Raw genomic sequence first — 27,536 nt, 5'->3', positions numbered from 1 at the left:
TGCCACTTTTAAGTTTGTTCCCTGTAGAGGACTAGCACTTGTAGCACTAGCACTAGTGGCTTCATGCGACTGGGGAGGACGTAAATAGCAGGTGGAATTAAACACGACCAAATAGGTGACAAAACTGATGAAAAATGCCAAAAAAAAGAAGAAGAAGAACACAGGTTTGCCCTCTGACATTACGCTGCACTCCAGCCACTGTATGGCGATATTAAATTTCATCAGTATGTTTCAAGAAGGATTGATTTAGTCTTGTACCTGTTCAAAGTCAAAGTGAGCTGTATTGTCATTCCTTCTCACCGCAGATGTGTTGGGAGAGGAGCGCAATGTAGTTGCTGCAGGACACGGTGCTACATTTAACATAAAACAGCAGCAGACAACAGTGCAGACAGATAAAAAACACAATGAACACAAACTATACAAGCACGACACCATAAATTCTTCTCTAAATATACAATAACTGCAATTATACAGCCATTGAGCATGGGACAATTGAGAAAACAGACCATCTGTTGGTTCACAGCAGCAATGACCGCTCTGTGTGTATTGTTTATTGTTGTTGATAATTAACAATAGTTTTGTAATGCAACCACAAAGATAAGTAAAACTGCAGGCAATACAGATCAAAGTGACTGTGCATATAAGTGAGTGAGGTTAAAGGTTCACAGTAATGTGACTGAGTGTGGAAGTGAAAGTGCAGCAGATAAAGTGAGTATTATGGCTGAGGTTGTAGCCCAGCGAGAATGTTTGAAGATCTATCAGGTAGAGCCGATCACCAATCTGACTGCCTGTGGGAAGAAACTGTTCATGAATCTGGAATCTTGGCCCTGATGCTCCATAGTCTTCTTCCAGATGGGAGTGGTGTACACAGTCTTTGTGATGGATAAGAGTGGTCCTTCCTGATGTTGCATGCTTTCTCTTGACACTGTTTGGTGTAGATGTCCTTAATAGCAGGGAAGCTTGACCCAATGACCCACAGCTGCAGAGCCCAGCAAAACAGCAAAAATAACCATTCTGTGGTTTAATTCTTGCTTTGTGTTTAGTGGGAATAAGTGCCGTACGGTGAAGTTACTTCACAGTGAGCCCAATGACTATGACCACCATGTTATTTCAGCAGTATTTGTGAATAGACTGTAGCTGCGTTCCAAAGCCTAGACTGCAGCCAAGAAATACAGCCTACCACAGCGGCATAGCAGGCTGTTCAAAAGTGAAGGACCCTTTGTATACAGCCTTAAAATGCAGCCTACGATCTGAGTGATTTCAAGGATGCATCAGATGTATCCTTACAAGCCTTCAGTTACCCACAGTCCTCTGCACACAAATGAAGCAAAGAAAAAAAAAAAACACCAATGAAAAAGCAACAAACACAATGCAATGGGCACCATTTTCTCTCACCAGTTCTCTCACGAGTTTCACGCTGCTCTGGTGACGTGACAATGCAGCCTCGTTCCAGGACTGTTCCTTTTGTAGTCGAGGCTACTAAGGAGGAGTCACGAGGACCTGCGCTACCTCGGCTGCAGCCTAGGCTTTGGTCAGATATTGGATGCCAGGTCACCACGATGGAACAGATGGGAGCGGGCCAAAGTGTTTCGGCTGCGGGCGGGGGCGGGACAAATTCCGTTTTTCTGCAGAGTGGGCGGGTGCAGGATGAAAACTGCTTTTGTAGAAGCAGATGAGGATGGCTGTTTGCAGGCCAGCCTGCTTGAGTCTCCTTAGGAAGTGGAGGCACTGTTGTGCCTTCTTCACTAAGGAGGAGGCGTTTAGGGAAGAGGAGAGATTGTTGGAGATGTGCACTCACAGGAACTTTAAACTGTGCTCTTTGTCCACCACTGTACCGCTGATATGCAGAGTGGTGGGAGGCGTCTGTGACCTTCTGAAGTCTACAATCATCTCTTTTGTCTGGGTCACATTCAGAGGAAGATTGTTGTCTTCACACCAGCACTCCAGCTGCCTCACTTCCTCTCTGTAGGCTGTCTCATTGTTGGAGATGAGCCCCACAACTGTATTGTTATCAGCAAACTTGATGATGTGATTGCTCTGATGCTTGGCAGTGCAGTTGTGAGTGAGGAGGTTGTGCAGCATAGGGCTCGGTCCTGGGGGGCTCTAGTGGTCTAAGTGGCTTGTCATGGTAAAAATGTGATGTTAAAAACTCATTTACTGCCCTTTTTATTTCATGCAAACCGTAGGAATATACATGTATTCCCACACATGAGCATTGCTTTTGATACTGCATTTATTGTAAGTAACCATAGATGAGATTGCTCTGTTAAGCCATTTATGATTTTGAGTCCGCTATTTCATTCTTTCTTACTAGATTAATTACAGTTTTGTGGCCAAATTAGAGATGACATCAAACTACAACCACAATCTCCACTGAAGGTTCTTTTTAGAATGTTCTGTTATTTGACAAAGATTAAACCTCAGCTCACATTCTGTTTGCTCCCATGTCCACTTCAGCGTAAGGCACTGTATCAAAATGACCAGAAGAATAGGTGAAGCAAAGAAAAAAATGGCTCCCCCCAACCAAGGGGTCAGCAACATGGAGCTTCGAGGTGGCTCTTTTACTGGCTTGTTGTGGCTCCACAGCAGAGTCAGATTTTTAGGTAAAAATGAAACAATCCTCCTTTGCAGTAAAGTCAAGCTCTGCTGATCGTTCAAACACAGTCACAACAATTAAACACTAGAATTAATGCATAACTGCTAATTCACCAACCCTGAAGATTGGCGTGCAGACTGCTGGTCACCATAGCAATGTATATATATCTTGCCTACCTAGTAGCTAATGAAAAAACAAAGAGAAACCTTTAAGACAAACATCCATAATTTAGTGACGAATAGACTTTTATAAGCACTTCAGCTGGATTCCTTATATGATTTAACCTGCAGTGAGAAACAGTAAAACACTAAAAAGTTGTGAAGCTGAAATCAGTTTCTTGTTTCTCAAATTGTCCCGTCCCACCTTAAATGGTGCAGCAGTTACATTCTGGCGCCTCAGGCACCATTTAAGGTGGAACAGGAAAATTGGAACCAGAAGCTGGTGAATGAGAAGCGACTTCAGCCTCATAAAAAGTCGAACATTGAGAGACATTTTACAAGAAAATATTCTACTTCTGAGGAAAAGTTTCCTGCCGGAGATGTGAGAAAAGCAGCTATAGTTGTGCTAAATCTTAAAGCAGAGAAAAGTAAGTCTGCATTTTCATTTATATTATATTTTTTTAGCCTTTACTGGCACATTAGCTGATACAGAAAAGATGGTAAAATTGACATAAACTGTTGTGGCTCCCGAGGTGGTTTGATTTTTTTCGAAAGGCCAAAAAGGCTCTTCTTAACATTTGGGTTGCCAATCTCTACCCCAACCCAATGCTCCCCCAAAGCAGTTTACTGTGGTTGCTTCTCACTTGTAGAAATAGGACTCAGGCCTACAATGATTAGATAAACTAGTTACTGGATGGTAAATGTAAAACCTGAGCTTCTTTAAGGAGAGCTTTGGAAATGGTTAAGCTACTGCACTCACACACATCAAATCACAATATGTTGTGTGTTTGTTTATTTGTAGTTATTCTAATGTGAGTATTTTATAAACAAACAAACACATATTCTTCACATAAATAGCTTAACATATCATTTTCTCAAAGTACAAGACTTTTGTGCAGTACTACGTATTGCAATTTCTCCAGAGCAAGGCAAATTATTCAGTAACTGCATTAAATAAATTTTTATTTCATTTATTTATTTTTGTAAAAGCTCCCCTCAAATTAACAGAACATGTGTTTTATGATCATACACATATTGCTATATACTTACAATTTACTGCTGAAAGCCAAAAATCTTTGTATCGCTCTTTGTATTATTTAATAAAAATAATTTTTACAGAGCAGATCAGTGAAGAGGCACCATCTGTTTATAGTTTATAGCCCAGATTTGTGGAAAAATTCAGCTTCAGCTTCTTTTATTATAAAGGTTTAGAATTACATTACCCATCTATTTGACTGGAAAGAAGACAGTTACAGCTCTCATATGACACCCAGCTTTTGAATGTAGCTTACGAAATATGAAAGTTATGAAGAATATGACAAAGTGCATTTTGGAACCACCGGTGGTCTCAAGGAGTTGAAGAGGTTAATCATTTTGGTCGGTCATTTTTTGGCATGGTTTGTGGCTATGCTAAGAATGTGTGTATACATGTATGCACACAACAAAAACAAACAAACTAATTTTGGCCATAAACAGAGAGTACATAATCTATAAACCCATCTTAGTTGGCACTGGGTGTGTTGGATATTCTCTCTCCTCCAGGCTGTGACATATTGCAGCAGATTTCACAGCAGTAGGCGCAGTGAGTTCGTCTTCCTGTACGAACAGCGGTTTTTCATCTTCTGTTGAAGAAATTTTTGTTATTTCATTGCCGACGATCTTCCTTTCATCTTCCTTTTTTGATATTTTATCTCTCAGTCTCTCTCACTACCCCATAGTGAGATGAGAAAGTTGAGAGAAGAGCCAAAAATCCAGCATTGTTTGTCACCCGCCTCCCAAAGTGCTCGCGTGTGGAGCTGAGTGACGGCTGGTTTAGGCAGCAGTGAAGTGATAATGATAACTGCTTCCTGCGCTTTTGCATGGTTTGCTGTGTGTGTGTGTGTGTGTGTGTGTGTGTGTGTGTGTGTGTGTGTGTAACGACTGTGCGTATCCATTGAAAAGCTGCATTTGTTTAGCTCTCCTTGTTGACAGAGCAGAGACAGAAGGCAGCCGGCGGAAACCCAGTTGCACTGGCAGCAGGAGCTCAGGTGACCTAGAAAATTCTCTCTCAAGATGCTACGCTAAAACAAACATTAGTCACCCAAACGGGGTCAACGGGCGAATTAGGATGAGTTACACACAGTGCCCGCAGCAACACACACACACTCGGGACTTTGTATTGGGCCCTGCGTTAAATGCTCATCCGATCTGTGAGAGCTTTGAAGCGACAGTTCTACAGTGTTAGTTGTCCTCTTACACCAACCAAGACATATTTGGTGTCTGAAGTTTGCTTCTTTAGATTTACACTTAAGCTACGAGGCTAATGCAATCATAAACGTCTCTACCTTATAAATTAGCATTGTGCAAACGTGCCTAAATCATCAGCCGCTCACCTCAAACCATGTTGAGTTGTTAAGTATTCTTACCTAGTGTAGCTTTTGTGTTTCTGACATAGTGTTATCGGTAAAATGGACATAATTGCACAGCTAAAAAAGGTAGTACTAGTCAAATTGCATTTTTGTCTGTATATTTATCTGTTTTTATATGGTACAGTGGGGTCCAAGAGTCTGAGCGCCTTAGTGAAAATGCTTTCCTTTGCATTTAATTAGAATGATTTTAATCACAAATTACATTATTTGCATAACAATTTGAATGTAAAGTAGAATCTTTGAACTTTCAACATGTCCTTCTTTTGCTCTAATGACAGGGTGCACTTGAGCTGGACTCCATCTTGTGCAAAAGCCTCTGTTGAGTAGATCAAATGCCTCTGACAGTCATCTCAACATGTGCTTCAATGGAAAGAGATAAGACACAAAAGAAATCTGACCTTTTTGTACAAAGGCCTCAACATGGTGTCACAGATTTGCTGAAATTTGAGTAGTGAACTAGATATAGTGCAGAATTATGAACATTTCTTCATTGTAATTGTCATAACATTTCTTGGTTTTACATTTTTCAAAATTCTAAAATGTTCCATTGTTTATTTCTAATTTTAAAGGATTAAAAAAATCCCAGATTCTCAATGTGGTCTCAGGCCTTTGGACCCCATTATAGGCCAAATAGGCCCTGTTAACACTTGGTATTAAAATCCTCAAGTGATCAGATCATTAGTGGACAGTGAGACGTGTAGCCGTTAACACTTGGCATCTCTGTGTGTCTCGAATGAGTCTCCAGTGATTGGATTTCGTTACTGGAAGAAGGGAACCACCCACGTACGATATCAGTGTCTTGCTGCATTTGTTGTCAGATAAAAATGTACCACATTCATGTAAAACAAAGGGCTATTATGAATGTTTAGACCAACTGCTAACATAACTTAACTAACATAAATATTAGGCTACGCAGCTCCTTTCATCTCTGCTATGATGATGCAGCTGATTAAGGCTGTCGAAGATGCTTCAAGACAGTAAATAAGAGATGTAAAGAGATATAAATGTTGTGTGGTCATATGCATCCCTGACCACGTCCAAAGTAGGTTTGAGTGACTGGGTCACAATATGTCTCCAAGACGCATTGTACCCCATTCACACCTGTACTTACCACTGTTCACGTATGATCAGATGACCCAAAACTCATGTTAATGCCAAGTGTGAACAGGTCCATATGTCATGTGGTTTCAGAAACCACATATGTCTGCTGTCCAACCAAAACCCTGCATCTCCATTTTGTCGCTTTTCAGTTTTTTACATAATTTGAATTACCTACTGTCCTTTATATGGATGTGTAAATTTGATGAATGGACCAAAAGAAATGGCCCAAAGTGACTTGGGAAAAAGGTCTGGTTCCATTGACTTACATTAAAAGTAAGTTTTTTTTCCTTCTCCTGTAAAGTAAGCATTTTTGAGATTTTGGTCCAATTGTATGCAAGTCTATTTGAGATTACTTACCAGTTTGGTACTGTTTGAGGTGAGTGGGTGATGAATTAGGTATAAAGTGTGTTAGCTGTCCCATAGTCACATAGCTTTAGTGTAACACAAAAGAATGAACTTTTAAACACTATCTTAACTGATTGACTTCAGGATGAGAGGTAAAACTGTGTGATATCAATTTTTTGCTGTATTATTCCTTCAAGTTGACTTATTCCTAAAGACCCCCTTCACAAGTTTCTTTATTTATTGTGAACTTCAGTCAGTCCTGTTCGATTATGCTTTTCGCTGTGACGAGTGCAGCGTGTTGCTGTCTCATTAACAGCCACTTCAGGTAATGAGACACTGTGTCAACTGGAAAGGTGTTGTGATTGAATCAAGGCTCGCAGAGGCTGCAGATGTGCAGGGGCCAATCGCATTGCCCTGAGAGAGAGAGAGAGAGAGAGAGAGAAAGAGAGAGAGGGAGAGAGAGAGAATCTCACCCATCCCTTCTTCAAGCCCTCTATGGCTAAACGGGTCTCATTCAGGTAGATGAAGATGGAATGATATTGGAAAGGATGAAGATGAAGATGTTGGGCTCAGGCCGTGGCTGTGGAATATGTATTCATGAAGAGGATGGAGAACTGATGAGTGCAATCAGGAGACTGCTGATGGGGACATGCTCTTTCTGTGCGGAATTAGGAGCACAGGCTGTCTGCATGGGTGCTGAAATGAGAAAAGGCCTCTTCCACATTTGTTCCCATGGGGATATACATATTTTGTGATTGGGGATATTTTGTTGGAAGAAACCTCGTATCTCCATTTTTGACATTTTTCAGTTTTTGACATAATTTGAAAATACCGGTCACCCTTTACATTGTGTGTAAATTTTATGATGAATGAACTAAACGAACTGACCCAAAATGACTTAGAAAAAGTCTGGTTCCACTGACTTACATTAAACGTAAAGAATGTTTTTTCCTTCTACTGTAAAGTTACCATTTTGGAGATACGAGGTTTTCTTCTGACAACAGCGATACGCTGTAAATGTACAATGATTTTTTCATTAAAAAAATTGTGACTTTTTATGAATATTAAACATATAAAATGTAAACTGAAAGCCAGAAGTAAAAATGTTGCAAAATATCTTTACACTTGGCTGTGGTGGTAAAGTTGGCCTGTCGATAAAGATGAGATGTGAAAGCTTGATCCGCCTGAGGACCTGCACCTGATTTAGATTGACAAAAGGCATTTTTTTGGTCTGATTTGAAGGTTGTGGGTTAATACAGTGCTGGGAATGGGATTTTGGCCCATTCTTCTACACAGAAACACTTTAAATATTGAAGATTCCACGAGGGCCCACTGGTGAGTCTTGATCTTCAGTTCCTTCCGCAACTGCTTCCTCTATTGGGTTTAAGCCTGGTGATTGACTGGTCCATTCCAACACCTTGATTTTCTTCCAGTGGAACCAATTTGAGAGTCTCCTTTGCAGTATGTTTTGGATCATTGTTCTGCTGGAAGGTCGATCCACATCTAATCCTCATCGTCCTGGTGGATGGCATGAGATTCTTCTCAAGATATTTTTTGTACATTGCTCCATCTTTCGTTTGATTTGGATTCCTCTGGTGCCATAAGAAGAGAAACAGTCCCATTCTATTACGCTTCCACTTCCGAAACTCACTGTAGGTTGGGTGTTTTTGGAGTCATATGCAGAGCCATTCGCTTCCAAACATGGGGCTTCATATTGTTGCGGGAAAGTTTGATTTTTGCCTAATATGACCACTAAAGTAATCCACAGGCTTCTCAAAATGTCCACTAGCAAACTTCCGACAATGCCTTTTCTTCCGAAATGGCTTTTCTTCAGTGGAGTGCACCTGTTGTTTTCTCTGGAGCTCTTTTTGAGCCGTCCTTGGTTTGGACTGACAAAAACAGTTTTGGTCTGATTAGGTGGTTGTGGTTTAATACACTGCTATGAAAGGAAAATGGACTCCAAACATGCCTCGGCCAAAAGAAAATTGTGGTATTGTATAGTTATATTAACCTTTAAAGGTCCAAAGCTATGATTATTTTGTTGTACATTCATTTGTATTTCACAATAATGTATATGTAATTATGTAACTACATAATTATTGACATTGTGAGTTAAGTAATTAATAAATAAGCTTGAATGAGAAATTAATTTTTTAAAAAGTCCATCATTTTGCCAAAATGTGAAAACAATATTATGGAGACTTTTTGTAGATTTTTTTTTTTTTTGAATAACTGCTGATGTAGTGGGGTTTACAAAGAGAAAAAAATAATTTCAGTGAATTTTTTTTTCCACTTAATCAAGACATGCTTGGAGTCCAAATTTTGCTTCTTCAGTGTAGAACTGGATCTTCAAGGCTAATGTTGCTGACAAACACTGGAACTCAATAGTCACCAAAAAAGGCCCAATTGTTTCTGTAAAAAATATATGTACATGTTCTCTCAACACACTCAAACCACAGCTAGGTCTTACTTAAAGTTACGCAGACTTGTTGATGTGCTTTAGAGCAGGGTAAACCTGTGGGCCGCAGACTACCTGTGTCTCAACCTGTGGGCCCGGGGCTATCCGTGGGCCGTGAAGCACCCTCTAGTGGTCTGTGGGCCTGTACTCAGGAGGAGGCAGTAGTTCATAGTGGGCCAGTATAGACATATAAAGGACAACATCGCATTTGCAGGCTAATTAAACCTCATCAGTTTGAGACAATGCAGCCACGGGATTGCAGTGCAGACAGTTAGCCAGAGATGGAGAGGTCCCTCAGGCTTTTCTTCTACCTTGTTCGCTGCAAACCTATCAGACTTTTTCTTTAGTTTTGACATTCATGAACACCTGTATTCAGGTCTGCATCAAACAGCTGAACCAGTCAGGCAAACCCGCGGGTCTCGGTCTGCTTCCGACCGAACCCTGTTCAGTTCACTGCTGGTAGGACACATTTTATGATCAAACGAGGGAAATCATCGAAAGAGATGGCTTTCCTTCTCTTCTACCAGCACATCAGTGCTTTACTGTCAGCATAATCTGCCTGTTTTAGTGTCTGACTCTTTACAGACTCTCATTGCTCTCATATCGTTCCTGAAACTCAAGCTGCAGCTGATAAAAACAACAGACAAGCCTTAAAATAATAGCGAACATCTGCGTTTGATTTTTGGCCGAGCACCAGCGACCTGAGAATGGTTTATTTTAAATGAGGCACTAAAACCCTCAAAACCAAAGAGACATCTCCAGACCAAACAGTTACTCCTGTGGGAGCCACAACAGTGTTCTCAGTGAAAACGCAATGGGCTGCAGCTCCAAATCACAGTCCACATCTACAGCTACCTCTTTTCCTTCCACCTTTTTTGACATCTTTGGAAACATCTTTTTTAAAACAGGTTATGTTTTTTTAACATACCTGCAAATTTTAGTTTTCTGTGATTGAACTAAAATGGATGATCTAATCTTTTTCAGGGCCTAAAAACTATTTTTTAAAAAAAGTTGATTTTAGTTTTTCTGTAGGCCATCATGGTTTATAGTTATAAACAGGTGGGTTTGGGGTGTAAAAGGTTAAGGACTCGTAGTTTAGAGAGCAGTATCACTGTGAACTACAACAATGAACCAAATAAAGCACTCCTGAGGTGGTTTGAGGTTATAGACACTATTGTCTAAAGTAGCTGCCACAGTTTTGTTCATTTTACAATTTACTGGAAATAATACTGTTCTAAACCACACTGACAAGTCTGCATGATATTAATGACCTGGATGCTGTTTGGGATGTGGTGAAATTATTTTACAGAAAAGATTTCTGCTATTTGGGTGACTATAGAGTTCTAATGTCTGTTAACAATGTTAGCCTAGCTGCTCCAGTTCGAAACTAAAGAAGCAAAAATTGAACTTTAAACATGCCTCGGCCAATGGATTACATCTGTAGTAGGGTTTAAAAAAAACTCTGAAAGTGTCAGAATCATCCTTTAAGACACATGTTGAGGGTCATCCAAGGACATGGATACAGATGCGATATGACTTCACTGATGAAAAAAAACTGTAAACTCTAAAGGTCTGTATGTGTGTTTTGATTTACAAGCTTGAAATTTGCTTGAAATATGTTTCCAAGACAGATAAGAGGGTCTGGGTAGTGCTTAGATGCAGGCTGGTACCTGGACTTGAATGTGGTCATAGGTTTTAATTGACAAAGAGGAGTTTTATGGTCTGGTGAAATAGTAGAGGGTTAATACAGCGCTGTGTTTGTCTAAAGGAAGATGCTGATATTGTTTTATTGTTTTAACCCTTCAAAGTCTAGAGTTATTATTGTTGTGGAAACATTAGGGCTGAATGATAAATCAATTTTATTATGAATTCACAATTTAAAAGAGAGCAGTTTTCAAATCACAAGTGCTTAAAAAAAATGATATGCGGAAATAAAAGACCTGGAGCTAAATTTATAGAAGATAATAACATTTGAATTGCAATTGTAATGTTGGAAAATCACAGTTATTATACAAAGCCTTAGTATAACCTACATTCAATTTATGGTAGCACTTGGTATGGAAATATTATAATAAAATGTTGTGCTAACCTATAAATTACATGCTAATTTTCTAGTTGTTAGCAAATAGTAAGTTGGAAATTGTAGCAGTAACATTTTGGTTTTAAAAATTGTAAAGTAATGGTAACAATTTGTACCAGCCTAAAAAATTCCATGCTAAGTTCATAGTTATTCTTAAGAAAATTAATAGAAAAAATAAGTTAGTAACTGTAGGGGTACATTTAGGCAATAAAAAGGCAAAATAATAGTAACAAGCTATACTAACCTGTACTAACAAAACAAATTACATAATGACATACTTTTCTAGTTTTCTGGCAATTTTCTAGTTACCAAATATTAAGGTATTGACTGGAGTTGTAACAAGTTGGTAATAAAATGGAAAAAATTATAGTTATACTAACCTATACTAAATGACATCATATTCTAGGTTTGTAGTTTCTATATAATGCAATAGTTAATAAATAAAAAGTTATTATAGTGGTGACAAATTGGAATTAAAATGGAAAAAAAATATATTTATTTTTTTAATTTATAGGAAAAAGGTGCCCAGCTCTTACAGCATAATACCTGCTTACTTAATACCACCCCAATTCTTTTAAATCAATATAGGGTTTTATGATATCAGTGTTCTTAGCTCAAAATCAGTGAAGTACCTCTGCTGAAATGACATGGTATTAAGGCTGTAAAATACAGGTTCACTTGTTTCTGCTTTTTTCCTCACCTATTATGTCTGTAAATGCTCAGGTGCAGTATGATATACAGACACAGTTACAGGCTGTAATTACGGTGAAGCTGAATGATACCAGAGCTGTAAAAAGCAAACTTACTTCTTTTCATCTTGTTTCTTGGTTACTGACTCTCACACCAGGTGATAACATCAGTTCTCGTACTTAATGTGGATAACTGCACTGAAATTATGACTAAATTACTGCATTATAATCACTCATGGCTGTTCTATTACTGTCCCCTGTAAGCCCACCTACAGACGAGTGTTGTTTACCAGAAACAGATGAAGTAAAGAGACTAAGATTAAGCAGAATCAGGGCTGGCATATGTAACATCACAAGCTCCTTTTTTATTTCACCTATTAACCCCTTAAAATCCCAGGCTTATAACATACTAAGGCTTATTATGCAGTACATACAGGGACTTCAGTGCAAACTGGCCGAGGTATTCTTAGATTATAGAAGTGTGTAATAAAACAATTTTATCACAGGGAAGGGTGTTGTTAGGCATGATGTGAAGTGGAGTAATAACTTTAAAATTATAATTTTTTTAGTTACTGTAATATTACCATATTATTACCCAGTTACTATTAGTCTGTAAAATATATTGCTCAATTTGCCTTTCATAATGATTCATATTTAATCCCATGATTAATGAACTAAAGAGTCTGCATTTTTAGCAGATTTTCTCTTCTTTATGAGCTACAAGTGAGGAGTATTTAATATCACCTTACTTGCTTTTGTTATTGTGGCTGTGCAGGGTTGAAGTGGCGTATTGCCTGCTGATAGCTGCATTTCTAGTTTTTGGGTCAGCTGTTGGTCATTATTTTGATAAGTTGAAATCAGGTCAGTCTATTAGCTGCAGGTCAGATTCTCACAAGCACCGGCAGGTGCGGGTCCAAAAAAAGCTGACCCGCACATTACTAACAGTGTGAATCAGCTCACTCAGTGTTTGTGTGGTACTGTATGAATGAATATGGGTTATAAATACAGCAGCGTGGCCTGTTGACTGTGCTTGTTAATCAAAAAGAAGTGCTAGTGAGGTCACTTTATGGACTTCTAAACAAAGTGAGTGCATCAGAAGCTGGGCTCAGGTGGCCACGGGTCCACCCTGAGGGAGTTATGATGGTGGTAATGATTATGTGTGTGTGTGTGTGTGTGTGTGTGTGTGTGTATGTTTGTTTGCATGCCAGCTAATTTCTTACAAAGCATTTGCAGTCCAAGAGGCACTCTCAGGAGGATGGTCATTAGGAGTGTTGATGGATCATCACGGACTTTATCACTTCCCTTACTGGCCCTTCCTGTTTTAGAGCATGCTCTGATTGCTTCTTCAGCTATTGATAATCAACCACAATTAACAACTCATCAGCCACAATCAGACTTTAGCACAAGAGAGGCACACAGCGGCGCTTTCTGCTGATCCCAGATTAGTTCCAGTGGAGACATCAAGTGGTACCGAAGGGTCCTCCTGCATACATGGCCTGTCAAAAGTTTGGGGACACCTAGCTTTTCTAAATCCCTTTAAAACAAATGACCATGTTTTCTTTCTCAGTCTGCCATGAACTGAACTGAACAAACGGGTATTCCTGCCAGTTTCAGGGTTATGATATCAATGAGATGTGCAAAGAGTTCCTCAGAGTCATTCAAGCGCCAGAATTGTTTACAGCGGTGCTGATAGGAACCAGACATCTGAAGCGTTTAATGTCCCTAAAGTCTACCCGCAGAAAGCTATTACAAGAAATGGTTGCGAATACATTGCCTGGTGTCTGAGACATTGTTTTACAATAGTTTTGAGATGAGTTTCTGGCCTAGAATGTATTTTAAAACATATTCACCGTGGAGAGGGACATGCAGGGTGTTGTTCTCATAGTACTGTTTATTCTGATTGCATATAAAAACTCGATGTGAAGGTTCACTGGTGGTTTTGCATAGCAAATAAAATGGCTATATTTGTGTTGTAGATATTACAACCCATGCTATCCATCCTATCAGCACCACTGTAAAAACATTGGCATAATTACATCAGAAAATCTCAACAATGCACCTTCTCACATTAAATCGCTCTTAAATCACTTTATTTATGTCTCAATGACAGAATTACACTGAAAAATTCATCTATAAGCCATAAGCAGGTATAAAACAGTGTCATGTGTAAATATTTGGGGACGTATTTGGGACACTGCTACCCTGTGAAATAATTCCATAGGCAGGCAAAACCTGCTCTTCACATCGAGGAGGACACTTTGATGAACATGATGCTGAATGTTTAAGCTAAATACCTTCTGATGGACAGTATATGAATTTATTCTAATTATTATTATTATTATTATTATTATTATTATTATTATTAGCTGAAACTGGGCTCACACATTAAAAAAAAACAATTGTTTAGACCATAGATAATTACAAGGATTGTTACAATCTACTTAAACCCAAGACACTAATGGAGATTTCTATTGGTCCATTTATTATGATTTTTTACACCATGCAAAGGGTAACTGGACTTTACAATTTCAGTGGGTTTTATGAAGTGAAGGCGGAGCCTTATTTTAGCCACACCCCTGCATTTCAGAGCAGAAAGTGAGACTGCATCCCTGTCCCTCATGGCCACATGGTGAGCAGTTAAATCTCATTATGCTAAAGTAAATGTGAAAATCAGTGTGTATAACATATTTTCTGCAATTAAGTACATTTTTTGTGTTTTAATGAAAAATATTATGACTCCATGTGTGGCTCCACTGTTCAAAGCTGTGTTTGCTGGTCATGTATGGCTTTGTGTTTTGCTCAGAATAGATAAAATTGTCACTACTGAAACAGTCACCAGTGAAACACAACACTACTAAGTGTGTAATGAACTGCTAGTTCAGTAGGATGGTCTATATTCTCTTGAAAAAAGTTTGTAGTTCTTGAGTTGAGGGTAAATTTCTGGGAAAACAAATAATAATCACCACCCGCAAGCTCCGGCATGGGGGACCGGTGCAGTGCAGTATAGGCAGTGGGACATGGCAGGGAGGCCCTTGGCGACATGGACCCCTGCGGCAGAAACTGGCTCTTGGTACAAACAAACAAAAACAATCAGACAAACAAATAAAAGCCCTAATTGATATAGAACTCATATTGTGTGTTGAGTTTTTTTTGCAAATTATTTAAGAACGCAAGGTGGAGATTCTTTAATTCTTACATCAGTGAGGTGTCACTGCATGTATTTTCCTGCCTCCACATTTAAGCACTTTTAACTGAATCCATTTCTGACTTCAATATGTAGGTGTTGCATGTCTATGGAATCTACTGAATCTCAGCTAGATGAAGAAAATAACTGCATATCTCCAGGATGCAGCATTTTTAATTACATGAATAACAAGAACACAAAAAGCGAACTATTTTTTGAATATTTCATAAACACAAACACATCGAAGAGTCTCTTTAAAAGTGCCAAAGCGCTTCTGAAAGTCTGCTCATTCTCTTAGGGATAAACTTTAAACAACTTCACACTCACACATCTCATTTACAAGAAATGGTTCTTTAAAGCTTCTTTAGGGAATCAAGAGTGGCTCTTCTGTGGCATCACTGCAGTGAACCCCTCCTGCTACCTTTATTTTTAAGTGTTCAGAGTTCAGCCTCTTCCCTTGAAGACAGGCAGGTAGTCATCTGGTCCACTAGTTCTGCAGTGTATAGAAACTCGCCTGAATGCTTGACCTGACAGGACATTATATGTCAGTGAGTCAGTTATGCAGAAATCGGCTCGGAAACGGTAGCTTGGAGCGTTCTGGACCGAGAGCCGGCCCCCCTACAGCTGTGTACTGACACACGCTGCCACATCTGGTCTCCTGCACATCCACTCTACACACATCACACACTCTCCTGCATCCTTGGTGCCTCTGAGGAGACAGAATGTGACACTTCAGGCAGCTCATCAGCTCTGATCTGGAATAATCTCCCCATGATCTAAACATGCACCCTTAACCCTGTAATGCTGAGGCTGCCTTTTGATCTTCTCTTCTTCCTTAATGATGATTTCTCAGTGTAACCTCACATTTATTTGAATACAGTTGTAAGTTTGGGTGCTAACACGTTTTGTGGATTTTCTAAGTGAAAATAAGTTCACACATCCTCTACAGAAAGCAAAAATAAATATGGACAAAGATTATTTTTTCTGCAAATTTCAGTGCACATTTTCTATGTATGTGCTATATATAAATAATAAAATATAAACCGTCATAACTTTTGCACAGGCCACATTTTATTTTTTACCTTTTCGCTATGTGTAATATTCAGCAGATAAGAATTAATTGTGCATTAAAATGTGCAGAAATGTGTTCGCTTTAGAGGCTGTGTTCACTTATTTTCACTTAGAAAATCAACATGTCATTTGGGCAAACTTTTGCAGGCAACTCTATAATTTAGTGTGCAAACTATCTGCTATTCACAAAAAAATTGCATGAGAATGAGAGAAAAGCAGTTTGCGAATAAAAAGCAGTTTGAGAATAAAAAGCAGCTTGAGAATAAAACAGCAGCTTGAGAATAAAAAGCAGCTTGAGAATAAAAAGCAGCTTGAGATAAAAAGCAGCTTGAGAATAAAAAAGCAGCTTGAGAATAAAAAGCAGCTTGAGAATAAAAAGCAGCTTGAGAATAAAAAGCAGCTTGAGAATAAAAAGCAGCTTGAGAATAGAAAAGCAGCTTGAGAATAAAAAGCAGCTTGAGAATAAAAAGCAGCTTGAGAATATAAAAGCAGCTTGAAAATAAAACCAGCCTGAGAATATAAAAGCAGCTTAAGAATGAGAAAAAACAGCTTAAGAATGAATAAGTAGCTTGAGAATTAGAGGAAAGCAGCCTGAGAATAAAAAAGAGCGTGAGAATGAAAAAAAGCAGTTTGAGAATAAAAAAGCAGCTTAATAATAAAACAGCAGCTCAAGAATGAGAGACAACACTGAGAATGAGAGAAAAGCAGCTTATCTTGCTAACCCAGTCTAAGGGTGTGCATTCTGATGAACAGACTCATTTTGTTTTGTGTTTGTAGTTCAGTACTCATGTAATCGCAGTTGACTGATATTTAAAATGAATAATAAGACAAACATGAATGTGCAGTTATTTTATTTTTCTTTTCAGCCCCAATTCAACAACAAGAAGGAAAGACATCTTTTTAAGCAAGCACAGCCCATTTAAATAATAATGCACCAAAAATATATATTCTTTGTGAGTAGGCTGGAGTCAGCAGCACCATTCAGCCTTTTCTAAGCCTTGCAAAATATTAGAAGCAGGACCAGGAGTCACATTTGGGAATCAAGAGATGACTTTAAAGCTTTAGACTCGATTCCACACAGTGACGCTCAAGTTTGACATGCACACAGTGTGTGAGATATTCTGCTGTCACTCTCCAGACAGGCTGTCTGAAAAAACATCTTTCCACAGTTTGGCTGCATTTTGCTTTGGAGAAAGTGGAAAACAAAGTAGAATTTTCAGATTGGAACAAAAAGTGGCTACAATTGAGATGCCTGAATATCTAGACCAGGGGTCGGCAACCAAAACATTAAGAAGAGCCATTTTGTCCTTTCAACAAAAAATTAAATCACCCTGGGAGCCACAACATTTTATGTCCATTTTACTATCTTGGCTGTAAATATGTCTCAGTATGTGCTAATGTACTCGTATGTGCTTGAAATATTATATAAATAAAAATGCTGGCTTACTTTGCTCTGCTTTAAGCTTTAGCTCAGCTATAGTCACTTTTCTCGCATCTCCAGCAGGAAACTTTTCCACAAGAGTGGAATAGTTTCTTGTAAAATGTCTCTCAACATTATTTTTTTTACGAGGCTGAAGCTTCTCATTCGCCAGCTTCTTGTTCGAATTTACCGTTCCACCTTAAATGGTGCCTGAGGCACCAGAATGTAACCACTGCACCATTTAAGGTGGAACAGGAAAATCTGAGCAAGAAGCTGACTTCAGCTTTGCAACATTTTGGTGTTTGACAGTTTCTCATTGCAGATTAAACGTATCAAGAAAACAGCTGGAGCGCTTATAAATGCAAAGAAGTCAACTTGTCTCCAAAGTATCGATGTTCATCTTGAATCATTCTCTTTGCATTTCCATTAGCAACTAGCTAGGCAAGACTGTTGTCTTTGATGACCAGCAGTCTGCAATTAGCAGTTACAAACTACATTAACTCCAGTGTTCAAGACCATTTATTGTTAAAACTGTGTTAGAACGATCAGCAGAGCTTCATTTTGCTGCAGCGTAAGATTACATTATTTTTTCCTAAAAATCTAATTCTGCTGTGGAGCCGCGACAGGACGGTAAAAGAGCTGCATGCGGCTCCGGAGCCACATGTTGTCGACCCTTGATCTAGACTCTTAGAAAAGGGTGCTATATTGACACTTTCTGGTAAAAGAGTATGGAAAAACCATAGATACACATAGTTACGCACATATAGATGTCATGTTGGGTTCAGCCAGGCAACGGCGCAGCCATTTTTGGGTGGTCAACACAGCTGCCCGACTGCATTCAGTATAATTACAGAGTGGCAGTTTAAGAAAATCACTGTCCAAAATTAAATTATTTAAGAAGATTGTGCTCAGAAAGTAGGATAGGATAATATGACGTAGCAGTCATCACTCATTTCTGTGTGATATTTGTGTATAGATATGGCTGGTTGTTGGATGTGGTTGGTGAAGCACAGAGAACTCCTTAGTGTTGGTTTTAAATAAGCTTAATTCATGTTATTTCCCAAACAGAGCATCTTTCCTTGATGTAAAATAGTTATATATTTTATTAACACTGATTGTTACTGCTGAGCAAGTGTACATTGTAGGTAGAGTATACCATGAACTGTACATACTGTGCACATTAGATTATCACCTTTGTAGTGTGTTTTGGGAGTTTGTTTTAAAAGTTTCACACATTTATTTGTTGGTGTGTGAGAGACTATTGTGTTTCTACCAGAGCTCGCGCTAAACTTACGTTGGTTTCCAATGTCTGTACAGATCTAACATTATCTGCAACTAAGCAAGTGCGTGCAAATCTAAATATAAGACACATATAATACAGGAACTTCTTATTGCTGTGTCAGGTTCCTTTTTAAAATTTTGGCAGGTTTTGTGTAGCCACCTGTTGGAAATTGAGGAGTACTATAAATATAGTGCCATGTAAATCACATGTGTAATCAACAGCATGCAGAAATATCTGAAGATCATAATAAATTTATAACAAAAGAAAAATTTATGGATGATTTAATAATGAAAACTCATATTTCAATACACGTCAACAAGGCAAGACACACAGATGTGTCATTGTGACTGAGACCAACAGACAACGTGGCTCCATTTTTCCTATTTTTATTTTAATACATTATATTTGTACAGCAGTTTTTCTTTACATTGTCAGTATTAAAAGTTACAAGTTACCATTTTGGAGATACATGTTTTTCTTTGGACTGTGATGCTGCCCTCGGTAAAAACGAAAGCCTTGCAGAAATGTTTCATTTTGATAGTCATGCTGCATTGCCTTTGCGCAGTAGCAGCCATACGTGCTCAAGGAGCAGATCTTTTGCACTTCCCTCGAGCAGTCTGCTACTAGAAGTACATGCATAATACGCTGTTTTTTATTTGTGAGACACGAAAACTCAACAATGTAAAAAGAAAAGCATTGCAGAAACATTCCGCTTTGTTGGCTGTAAAGAAGGCCATTGTTTTTCCTGTAAGGTATCAGCTTCTGTTCACACATGCAGCCCCCCCAGCAGTTTTACAAACTGTACTTTTACATTCAGGTGAATTGCTTTCAGGTGTCAATCCTACTGATATTTCAAGTCCAGCCTTTGTTCACGATCAACCTCTTCCTTTTTAATTATAGTTAAATTCCTATATGAAAGTGCATGTGTCAAAGGAGCTTGTGTCCTGCTTTTGGACAGTGAGAATTGAGAAAATGATTGTGTGAAGTTGACTCTTAGACTTGACTTCTTCAAATCCCATTACTTGGTATCAGAATTAACTTCAGGAATTCTGGAGTCGAACCGACCTAATTATAAGCTTTTTATTTAACTACAAGTGTTTTGCACTACTCGACTTTCACCCTGATTCTCAGTCTGGCCGAGTCTGTGCTAGTTGGCTCTAGTCTGCAGATTTGTGGGTCAGTCAGAGTGGACAGTTGGAGACAGAATCGAGTAGCGTGAGAGGGGCGCAGACTCTGATTTTAGGCCTCCCGATCGCATTGCAGACCAGAGTTTTTTTTTGACCCAACTCTGAGTGTAATCAGTGTAAATTGGTCAATGACTCAATCTGAACCGACTCCTGAAACAGCCAATGAAAACTGAGAATGTGACAGAGGAAAATGCAGCTAGTAAACAAAGAAAAATAATGAAGAGTCACTCACGTGTGGAGCGAAGCTTTTTTTAATGAGTTTAAGACACTTGATCCATGAGCCTCATTTAAACATGTTTACCTGCTGCTTCTTTACTGTGTCAGGGTAAACAGCAGAGAAAACAGCAGCAGCATCTCCACGTTTGCTTATTTGCGTCTCCTAGTAACGGGAGAATGTGAGAGTTTGCACAAGTTCAGTGAGTTTGGTTCAGTTCAACAACAGCTTAAAAGCTGAATAGTGTGTGATTCCTTATCGTTTAGTGTGTGAGTCCAATATTTCAGTTGCCCAAAAAATCTGCAAAAACCAGTGTGATAGTGTGATGCCCATTTTCTTGTAATTGTTGTGTGAATATTAAGTTAGAGTGGGAATGCATTGTCAAAATATCATTCTGTTTCAGAAAAGGCAGTGTGGTGTTTTGTGCTTGGATGTGCAACATGCTTCTTTTACACAGTGATAGGAAACACATTAGCACATAGAAAGCTCAACTCCACATGCTGGTCCATTTTGCTGAAGCCAGCAAATGCATGCACCGTGGCTACTCAGGATGCAGCCTTTAAGGAGTTAAAAGGGACAGTGACAAAGTCTGAGTGTAGCGCTAATGTTGCGTAACGTAAGCGTGTATTGTCAGGGGTTTGCGTTTGTCCTGTCAGTTGGCTCTAAGAACAGGTGCATTATTCAGAGTACATGAGTGATATGATGAGATTAGTGGCTTAGCGGGAGTGTATACAACCCCCTGCTTGTGGCCTGTGTGCTTTGGGGCCCCCCTGAGGCCTCCAGGTGGAGGTGAGTGGGGCAGATGGTGTGGGGCGAGCGGCCTCTCTCAGCTGTCTGTCACTGAAGCCACTCACGGCGATGGATGGGCACGTTCTGTCGCTCTGACACGCGCCGCCGTCTGAGAAATAGATTGCAGTTGGTTTGCATAATCTAAAATGGCTGACACCATCAATCACTCCGCATTCAGAGCCTTTATGCCTGGCAGGTTAAGCGGACGACGCAAAGGCAGCAGGGTTTTTCCTAGCCCTTTTCTCTCTCATTAGCCTTTAGAGTTAGTGGACATAATGTCTAACTCTGTCCACCTTTCAACACTTCGTATCTATAATAGATAAAGGGCAAATATAAGTGTCCCCATGAGAGAATGTGTTATGCGATCATTTCTGTACCAGTTGCTGTCTGACTTGTCCTGTAATGTCAGTTGTCATGTGAGGGTGGGGAATTAAGCCCATATTAAGCCCAAACATAGACTAAATCATGTACAGCCATCATAGAACCTGTCATCACCACCTCCGTCACAGTCTGGTGTGGCTTGACCACCAAACAGGACAGAAAATTTAATTAGAATTTCAGCTACTAGCTGCATTGCTTTCATAGGAATTCACTGCACCATATCAACAGTATGATAACAGTAAAATAGCAACTTTAATCTGTGGCTCCACAGTCACCTGCACTAGAAGATAACTGTGATGTATCTGCATTCTGTTTTAAAATAAAGTACATAAGTCTGAATTATCAGAATAAAAACAACACTGAATCTAACTAGAATATCTGCAGCAACATAAACTAAATAGGATCTCACAAAAAGAAAAAAAGTTTTCATGTTTTCAGTTTATGAAGAATGGTCTACAAGTGGATTTTTTTCATGACAATCCATAAATGCCCAGATGAGGATGTCTTTGTGTAAAGCCTGAAACCTGGCTGAGCACTGTCTACTGTTGCACTAGTTGCACTGCTAAAATGCTAAAACTAAAAGGAAGGAAACGATAGAGTTCAATTTGGAAAAACTTTAAGTACTGTAGTGTGCAAAAGTCAGAAACCATCCTATATGTGTTTAATTTCCAGTCAGAAATGCCCATTAAATACAAGGTATCTTTTTTAGCTTCAGGGAAATAAGCAGGAAATTGTAACTTTACAAGAGAAGGCAAAATGTTCTTTACTTGTAATGTAAAGTACAATTTACATCCTGAGACGGATGAAAAGAGCACACCTCCCCCCTCCGATTCTCACCACCTTCTACAGAGGCACTGTAGAGAGCATACTTACCAGTTGCATCTCTGTCTGGGCAGGAGCCTGCAGCACCTCTGACTGGAAGTCTCTGCAGAGGGTGGTAAGGACAGCAGAGAGAATTATTGGGACTTCACTTCCTCCCATACAGGACATTGCAACAAGTCGCTGTCTGACCAGAGCTCAGACCACAAACAGAGACCCCTCCCACCCCCACCATGGACTGTTCTCGCTGCTAGCCTCTGGAAAGATGTTCCGAAGTCTTCGAAGCAGAACAGCCAGGTTCAAAAACAGCTTCTTCCCACATGCAATAAGACTGCTGAACTCTAAATAAATGCTGCTTCAATTCTTTTTTGATTACTCCATACCTGGGAGCTACAGTGCAATACCTCCTCTTGTATATATACTTGTTTAAAATTTATTTATCTGTTGACATAAATATGTTTACATATGCACCACACTCTGCACTACATTGCACTTTGCACTACATTGTATTACTTATAATTCTCCCTGATCTACTCTGAGCCTATGCAACGTAATTTCGTTCTAATGTGCACTGTATGGTGTAAATTTGAATGACAATAAAGTCTGTCTAAGGCTAATGTAAAGAGAATTTATTCCAAGCGATTTTAGTGCATTTCTATTGGTCATAATATTTTCACAATATAAAGGATACCAACCGCGTTTAACTGATGCAGAAAACTAAAAAATGGAAAAAATGGAGACACTCCTGTTTTTTCAGTTTTCTTTTAATTTTCTGCTTCCTTATTCGTTATGATATCTTATATCTAATCTTATAAATGTGTGCTTTAGCCATTTTAGATGCACATAAGCAAGGCTTTTGCAGGCAGCTGAGGTGTGTTTGTGAAGTTGCTTGTGTGAATGTTACTGTCTTTTGCAGTTCAGCCCGTGGTTTAATCCATATATGGTGAAGTTGATCCTTTATGTTTAGCAGAGGTTTTGCTCTCACTTTTTAACTTTCTTCTCTTTTTTTGTTTCTTCTCCAGCCCCTCCCTCTCACACTGGTGTCATCCTGATCCCAAAAATTCCACACCTTGAGTTCTGCGTGGGTAAGTCATACTGACCTCTCTGTCTCTGTCTGGCCACATTTGAATGGTTAGGTGAGGATTAGATTTAGATTTCGGGTTAAGGTTAAAATTAGAGGGAGTGTTCAGGGTTAGGGAAGCATTAAAGACATCGCAATGGATATACTGTAGATAGACTAGATACAAGGGGTGTAGAAAATGATGGAAACGCCACATGAAAGGTCTTCAGGCCTAATGCTAGGTGTAGGCTAGAGGGGTATAAAGCCCCCCGAGTATTAAGCGGTGGAGCTGCATTCTCTAGAGTGATGAAGCTCCATCCAGTCATTTTGAGATGAGTTGGAGAACTGATGATTGATCAACCCCCTCCACCCTATCCTTCGATGAAAAAGGACCACCACTGACCAGATTATTTGTGTACAGCACACCAGTGACACTGACATGGTAGTGGAGAGTGTAACACTATGCGAGTGTAAGCTGTATACTCTGTACACTTACTGTCCACTCTGTTAGATACACCTATCTTGTTGGACCACCTTGTAGATTTAAAGTTAAAGACCATAGCTTATCTGTTGCAGCATAGCTTGCGTTAGCCATCCTCTAGTCCTTCATCAGCATATTATTACTTCATAGATACTGCATAGTACAGGCTACCATTTGTTAATCATTAATTGCGTTTACATGCTTTCAATAATCCGATCATAATCATTTCTGCAATTGTCTGATTATTCAAACGGTCATGTAAACAGCATACTTCAATTTCTTTGATCAGAGGAAGGTCAAAAAAATCTGATTAAGAAATCTGATAAAGAAAGCTGGATTTCAGCTCAGTAATCAGATTCCTCAGTGCATGTAAACTCTTACACAGATTTCTTTCAAATTTCTCAATCTGCCTCTGTAAAAACACATGACAGTACCGGAAATAAGCAAGCAGCTTTGCTGCGAGATGGCAGCAAAACGCTTTTGGAGCGAAGCTGAAACAAACTACATGCTTGATGAAATGAAGGATTTATCTTCTAGATAATGTATGTTCATATTTTCAGGTAAAGTGGCGCAATGTTTAAAAAAAAAAAGCCATGGCATGAAATTTGAGTTTTACATCACGTTTACATCATGTAAACATCTTCTTCTGTGAGTTTATTGGCCGGTTGCAAAGCAGAAATCCGATTACTGCCTGACTCATGTGAACGCAAAGTTTTCCCATTATCTGATTACTCAAGTGCATGTAAACATGTTGATCGGATTGCTGACAAAATCTGATTTTCTGCAGTCATCGGATTATTAGTTGCATGTAAACACATTCATTGTCACAATACTGATGTCTACAGTACTGATGCAAATTGTAAAACGAGTTGAATGTTATGACCATTTCATCCAGTACTGCAGGATGTACTAAAGTTGTGATATGCAGTGATAGAATCATGTTATTTCATTCATATCATGCAGCCCTGTTAGATATTTAGATTACGCATCGTAGGGAGACCCTTCAATAAACCAAATATTGCCCTATTACCCTTCAATAAACCAGATTTAGGCACATAGCGTGCTGAATATATTTCATTATGTAATCCAACTTGATGCATGGAGTAATTTTCGAAAACAGAAGTTTGAATCTAAGCTAAGCAGAGTACAAACAATGAATTTGGTGTTAATGAGTAATTCTAATTCGGAGTGGTAATTCATGCTGGAATCTGTTCCTTTGCCCAGTGAAAGCTCCTCTTCAAGCTGGAGGTTAGGTTATTCTGCAGGGTCAGAGGAAATGATGCCATCTCTGGTAATCCAGCAGAGCAAGTCCTTCTCAATGGAAATATTTCTATCTTTTTTTCAAACTGGACGTCACTTCAAAGCCGTGGGAATTTTTGAAATCAGAATGTTTGGCAGATCCTTTGAACAGAATGGAATGTTTAATGTTTGTCTTATTTCAGTTCTTTCCAGTGAGTTTTAAGGTCATGTCCCAAGGTGTGTGCGTGAGTGTGTGCGTTTCTTATCGAAAAGAGCATTTGCGATGTCTGGCACTGATGTTGTGTGAGAATGCCTGGCTCACATCCTATGAAATTTAGAGTCACTGAGGTTTTCAGTACGAACCATTCGACTGCGTGGCTATGTGCTTGATTTTAAACACCTATTAGCAATTGGTCTGACTAAAACACCTGAAGTCAGTAATTTGGTGGGGTGTTTATATACTTTTGGCCATATATAATGTATCATAATGTTGATAACACATTCAGAGTCTTTGTCTCCTTTAACCCATAAACATCTACCCCGAGAATAGTTAGGCCATGTCCTTCTCCATGTCACTCAAAATGGATCAGTAGGTGGAATTGGAGCTTTTTTTGTGTGACTGTTTTCTATCTATATAAAAGAAGCTCATGCAGTCTTTATTGTTGGATGCCCTGTAATAGTTTCTGAGAAGTGGTCCCCCCAGGGTCCCCTATGCCTTCAGGAAAGTTGATTTCTGAGAATTTTAAGAATCATCGTGCTTGTTAAACAAGTATATTAGTCATGTTCCTATTTCCTTTTTCACTTTTGGTTGGAAATAAAAGGGCTAAATTCTTGAAATGTCCACAAATATTGTCTAATCAGGATACAGCCAAGCAAATTCTCCAATTGGTTAACCCCTTAGGAGCTAGACTGAAGGCCTTGGATGTAAGAGTAACTACCAACATAATTAGGAATTAATAGAATCGATGTATCAAGCTTTGGATGTTTGTGTTTAATCTAGAAAGACCTAACATAGTATTGGAAATGCCATAAGGGCACTAGCAGAAAATTACAGTGTATCACAGGTTTTTTTGTTTTGTTTTTTTTTTCACTTTTGCCATTTATAGTGGTATGCAAAAGTTTGTGCACCCCTGGTCAAATGACGTGCCTTGTTCATTTTCTTTCCTGAAGTGAAATTAAGTACACATTCTCTACAGGAAGCACATTTTATATTTTCATTTTTTTCCAATATGCAGAAGAATGTCATATTTAAGTTTGTTCACTGTAGAGGATGTGCTAACTTATTTTCACCTAGAAAATCAATAAAACATGTCACTTGACTGGGGGTGTCCAAACTTTTGCAGACAACTGTATAGTCTGAACTGAAGTCCTCACTCTAATAGCCACAGCTCGCAACTGTTTCATGTTCAGAACAGAATTCATATTGCTATGGAAACACCTATTATTGATTTGTTTCTTCAGAGTAAGTGTGATGTTCTTTGCACAATCAAGTGTGAGACAGCATTGATAAGTTGCATTATTAACTCCATTAACGCCAGGACTGGTCAGTGTGTCCAAACTTTCATTAAACACTAGAACTAAAGAATAACTCAGCTAATTTTAATTGTTTGCCATGTAACTCCTCAACAATAAACCTTATGATATAATAAGGCTTTGATTTTATGGGGTCAGAGGAGGACAAAAAAAGGAAGAATAGATTTTTTTTGGCTTATTTGGACAACACAATTCAACACCAATGTGTTCTGTAGCCATCCCAGCTGCCATTAATTAGATTATTGTTTATATCTGTATTTTTGGCGTAATCAGTCCAGCTCCCAACACAATACACACACCACATATACACACATTCTCACTAAGCCACCAGATGGAGCAGGCATGGCTGGGCAGTGTGCTCGTACAGCAGCACATGGACATGTTTGTATACTGCATCTCTCAGGACAACACACTTGACAACAGAGAGAAATAAACAGATGGAGATGGCGGATGCATCTGTTTAGTCTCACCACACTATAAAGTACACTATTAAATATCAACCGGGGTCGGTTCACACCACACATACACCAAACCCACTTTACACAGGCATATCCCTCTTTGAAACGCTGATATCAGGGGCCTGGTGATGTTTGAATGCTTGCCTGTGCACATGGTTGACATTAGCCCAGCAAACTGTTGATAAAGTGTGTCCTCTGGCATGTTTCCAGCAAGTGGATGTTGTTTGTTCGTAGGGCTGAGTCTGTTAGAGTGTTTTTCTAGCACTTCTTACCACTTCAGAGCTCCTTGCGTGACTGAGCTGCTCCCTCTTAGATTAAGATCGCTTCGTTTCTAAGGCTAGAGGCCTTTCTTAAACATCCATCCATGCTATAAATTAAGTGGCCTGCTTTATAAACATGTGTGTTTTTGTATGCCATCTGCCAGCATCATCACACTGTACTCTTGGTCTCTGATGTTGTCATGGAATCACCATCCTGACACTCCAGCAGCCACATGTGCCTTGTTAGGTTAGATGTATATAAGCTCTTTCTGAACAGTTGGGTCCTAAAACCTAATTTACATCGCTGGTTTGAAATAAGCGCT

At 39.1% G+C, this 27,536-nt stretch overlaps 1 protein-coding gene across 1 annotated transcript in view; it reads left to right on the top strand.

Annotated features, from left to right (window-relative positions):
• inpp4b (inositol polyphosphate-4-phosphatase type II B) overlaps nt 1–27,536 on the top strand; it is a 413,125-nt gene that overhangs the window by 17,158 nt on the left and 368,431 nt on the right. The window contains exon 3 of the mRNA XM_036575007.1: nt 23,205–23,267. Within this exon, the coding sequence (XP_036430900.1) occupies nt 23,205–23,267 (63 nt within the window). The remainder of the gene's footprint in view (nt 1–23,204; nt 23,268–27,536) is intronic.

This window comes from Colossoma macropomum, unplaced genomic scaffold, assembly GCF_904425465.1.
Source record: "Colossoma macropomum unplaced genomic scaffold, Colossoma_macropomum, whole genome shotgun sequence".
Taxonomy (NCBI): Eukaryota; Metazoa; Chordata; class Actinopteri; order Characiformes; family Serrasalmidae; genus Colossoma; species Colossoma macropomum.
Note: the sequence above shows the minus strand (reverse complement) of the source record. Positions and strands in the feature narration are given on the sequence as shown.